At 39.8% G+C, this 4,412-nt stretch overlaps 1 protein-coding gene across 1 annotated transcript; it reads left to right on the top strand.

Moving 5' to 3' along the window:
• Window positions 1-33: 33 nt before the first annotated feature.
• Window positions 34-1,177, top strand: LOC104543956 (cytochrome c oxidase subunit 7C, mitochondrial). The gene is made up of 2 exons (XM_010188677.1): window positions 34-108; window positions 1,061-1,177. Exons 1-2 carry the CDS (start codon window positions 34-36, stop codon window positions 1,175-1,177), a joined length of 192 nt encoding a protein of 63 aa, XP_010186979.1.
• The last annotated feature ends 3,235 nt before the right edge of the window (window positions 1,178-4,412 follow it).

Raw genomic sequence — 4,412 nt, 5'->3', positions numbered from 1 at the left:
GCTAGAAGGTCGCTGGGCTGCCTTGTCGATATCATGCTGTCTGCTATTGTTCGCAGGTTTACCACCTCCTCCCTCCGCAGGAGCCACTATGAGGAAGGCCCTGGAAAGGTAGCGTGGGGAGGAGAGGCCCTCCTCTGCGGCATGCCCTGAAGGTCGTGTGAAGGGGCGCCGGGGGTGGCAGGAGGGTAACGGCTCGCCACAGGGGAGTGTAGTGGCTCTTTGGGGAACGGGATGGGGGAAAACGTGTACCTAAAGGACATTACGCTGGTAGCGCCCGCCCGACTCTTGGGAAGGCCTAGCTGAGGGGCGAGCCCCTGGATTAGGGAGCGGGTGGGACGTCAGGCGTTTGCTGGCGAGAGGAGTAACCGTAAAGACGTCGTTGCAGCCGCAGTGCGGGCCTACCCCGGCTCGCCGTAGACGCCGGGATGAAGTGAACGCCCGTCCTGCGGCGGGCATGCCCGAGGTGAGCTCCTCATTCGCTGAGCTCCCGTGAAGGGTTTTGCGCATAATTGCGTTTCAGCAGAGTGAATTGTGGTGCAAATGACTTAAAGTGTCCTTCCCTGCAACTCTCTGCTTCAGTGGTACACATGATGAGCATTGCAATATGAGCAACAATGATACTGTAAACGCTTTCTGATGTACCCTGTGCTTAACATATTCACCTAAGTCATACATCCAAAAATTGATTTTATATACCTGATGAACTTGAAAAAATCCTCCCAATGAAGGTAATTAAATACCAAAACAGGTTGCATAGAGAGGCTGTGGGGTCTGTATCTTCTGGGACATTTATAACTTGATTGGATGAGGCCTTCAGCAAACTGGCCCTGCTTTGAATTGGGAGGCAGAGGGGAAGGGGAGGCAAAATTACTTCCAGAGGTCACATTCAAGCTATTATTTTAGTTACTGTATTTCTTGCTTTGAGAGGAAGGGAAATTTTGAGACTGCATATTTATTTTGTCAGCTTGACACCACATGTTGAGCTTCTCACCATTTTCAAGTTGATGAGAAAGTAATTACTGTATCGACTACAAAACTGAAATTCATTTTTCTCTTCTAGAACCTTCCATTTTCAGTGGAAAACAAATGGCGATTACTCGCAATGATGTGTGGATTCTTTGGAAGCGGATTTGTCGCACCTTTCCTTATAGTCAGACACCAGCTTCTTAAGAAATGAAGAGGACGGACTGTAATTGCACTAACTGGGTAACTGATTTTGTTAGATTTCATAGTGTAGAGGAATCTATGGTTAAAACTGAGCTTCAAAGAGTATAACCTCATACAGAACCATTATTACAGTTTTCAACCTTTAGCAGTCCGAGTTTTTAGAGTTGTGATCCACAGTTGCATTTAAACTCAAATAATGAATAGGCTGAAGTTTACTTCGCAGGACTGCTGCACTCTTGTTTGCTTGTGAACTCTGACTCCCCACAGGCCATACCTCTCTGACTGCAGCTTTTTGATAGTCTACAGCTGGGCTAACTGGCTAAGGAGTGCTCCTGATTAGATTTGAATAATAGCAATGACCAAGACTATGTCTGCCCTCTTCTTTGAGGAAACATAAAACTGCACTTCACGTAATCTGTAGGAAAAGCTGGCATGTGTGATGTGACCAAAACAGTATGAGAAACTGTGATACTGTAAACGCTTTCTGATGTGCCAGTTAAAACTCAATGGAAAATGGGATTTCTTGAACTTCAGTTCAGCAATGTCAAAAAAATCATACCATCTACATACAGTGTTCCTGACCATTTGCAGCATAAAGTGCACTCTAAATGATGTTAACAACAGTAGAAGTGGTTTTAATTGGTGCTTGCAGTTGATCCTAACAGACAAATTAAGCCTCAGGCATAGTTCAGACTGTGCAAGTAGTTTTTCTAGATTCAAAGGTAAGAGGGTTCTTCAATTTGTTAATTCTTTTTTTTTTTTATAATCTTGCAGAGTTGAAGCCTACACGGCATCTTTCCATGGAAAAAGAATAACTGTAATTGCATACGATGCTGGATGTGTCTAAATAAAATCTTAAATGTGAAGGCCTTGGACTATGTGTTTTGTATTTACTCCTGAAGTACTTTTGACAACTGGTGCATACTGAGAACCTCTTCAGATTGCAGTGTATTGACATTAAATTGTCTTTATGTGTAAGAATAGAGGATTGGAAAAATTAAATTTCTAAATGGAATTTGGGCCAAATATTTTTTGCTATATAGATGTTTAACTAGCTTTATTAAGCTATGTGTTCATCTCATACACTCTAGACTACTTGCAGAAAAATGACCTGGGACAGTTTATAACCATTGAGCCTCACAGTGAGTGTACTGTTACCATAATCCATGCTGCAGAATTTTTATCTTCAAATTTTGGTTTGATCTGTTGAGAACATTTTATTTGGCCTTACTTCCATACCTAGCTGTTCTAAAGAGCTGCTGTTAGTGGGTCCCCATAGTGTGTTGCCACTCAGATTTTATGAGGCTTCTGGCTCAGGTGATGAGGTAGCCTGGAAAACAAGTACAGCAGCAATAACTGCAACTCTAACCAGAACAAGTATTAGTAATACTGTATAGCTTATTAAAACTGATACTGCTGAAATTTGTAGCTGTTTGGAAAGAAATTACAGACAGCTTTCAGTTTGTAGCTGTAGTCTTAGCACAGGGACCTGTATAATTAAAAGTAATCTAGAAGCTGTGAAGAATGCTGTCAACTTGAATATGACAGATGTTTAAATTAGTGGTCTTGCTGACAGCATGAGTGAAAAGTCATTTTCACATCCACTTGTTGCAATTACCTCATTGGCTAAAGACACAGGGTATGAAAAGCACTGGCATATCCCTGCAATGGTTACTTCACCCTTGCCAGTAACACTGTTAAGTGGCAAGCATTGCATTCCTTTTTTTCAGTAAGGTTTTCTGGTTTACTTTTTCTGCTAGAATGTGCCCTTGTGCTGTAGTACGGAGTGTTTAATGTGGCTTGCAATACCTGTCAATCCATGAACTGAACGGTGCTTTTCATTGAAGTTCAAATGGTAAGTTCAAATCAGCATGGATACTAATTTGTCATCAAATGCCATCAGCAGAAGTGTATGTAGGAGAAATGAAATACGGTTTGTACCAGAATAGCTTTTGCATGACACACTTCTTATTTAGGGGTGCCTTTAAAATGCTGATGACTGGTGTTTAAAGAGCCTGAGCTGAGGAAAAAAAAAACCAACAACAGAATAATACTGTCTTGCTACAACCTTTTCAGTAGAGCTAGAAGGAAGCTTAATAAAGCGTGGTGGTTTTGATAAAAGGACCAGCAAAGGCTGCAGAAAAGCAATACTGAAAAAAGCAAGATTTGGAGGAAAGATCCCAAACTAAAATGTGTTCAAATAGCAAGAATGCTTTATGGCTATGACTGAGGTATAATTATATGGTATAATTTGGTTTTCGCTGTCAAATGTGTGTTTTCTGTCTGCAGACTGTAGTGCAAGTAGCTAAACACCATGCAGTTCAGTTGTTCAGCTCTCCCCTGCTCCCAAGTGGGATGGTAAAGACAATTGGGAGAGTAAAAGTAAAAGAACTCATTAGTTGAGATAAACACTAATAATTAAAGTAAGCTGAAATAATACAAATCAATTGTAATAATAAGAACAGTGATAATAAAGCAATCACATTTATATTCAGCTTACAAACAGCAGTAATTATGAACCTGAGTATTATGCTAATGAGTGGGATCAGTTCAGGTTCATTAAAAAACAGGAGTTGTAGAATTAAGTTGTTCAAAATCAAAAAGTATGTTCCATCACGCTCAGCTTTATAATAGTCTGAGTATTTTTAAAATAGCTTTTTTGGTTCCCTTTAGAGCATCTTGACTGGTTAGAAGATAAAGCAATTGAAAAAACCAAGAAGCAGAAGACTGAAACACAGGCTTGATGTTATAGGCAAAAAGCAGTATGTAAGTGTTGCTTCCCTATCATTAAAATTGTATGAAAGAAACAAGACAGTGGTTAAAGGACATCTGGGAAATAAATCTGTGTGAATGACAATATTTTTTGCTTGCTAGATACCAATTTCAAGGAAAACCTTTTATGATTATTTTCCTGATTTTTCCTGATTATTTTCCATTTTTCTTGTTACAGTTTTCCCCCTCACAAGTTCTATTTTGGCTTAAACTCAAAATAGTTTCACTTTGTTTCCGGAGAGGTTCATGCTTCCGGATTTTAATTATGTTTGATAGCAGTAGTCTTCAAGTACCTTCTCAATTAAATTTAAGTAGATATGATTTAGATGTCCTTATGTTTAAATATTTGGAATGTTCCCAGTTTGGGGATTTTTCTGCCTTACTCTGGAACGTTACTTTTTCTCGTTTCATACATGCAGCTGAACTTTCACAGAATCTTTACAAAGCTAGCAAATGAAGTATTTCAACAGAGA

The sequence above is a fragment of the Mesitornis unicolor genome, unplaced genomic scaffold (genome assembly GCF_000695765.1).
Source record: "Mesitornis unicolor isolate BGI_N332 unplaced genomic scaffold, ASM69576v1 scaffold8647, whole genome shotgun sequence".
In the NCBI taxonomy this organism is placed as follows: domain Eukaryota; kingdom Metazoa; phylum Chordata; class Aves; order Mesitornithiformes; family Mesitornithidae; genus Mesitornis; species Mesitornis unicolor.
This window is presented reverse-complemented; position numbering and strand designations above follow the sequence as displayed.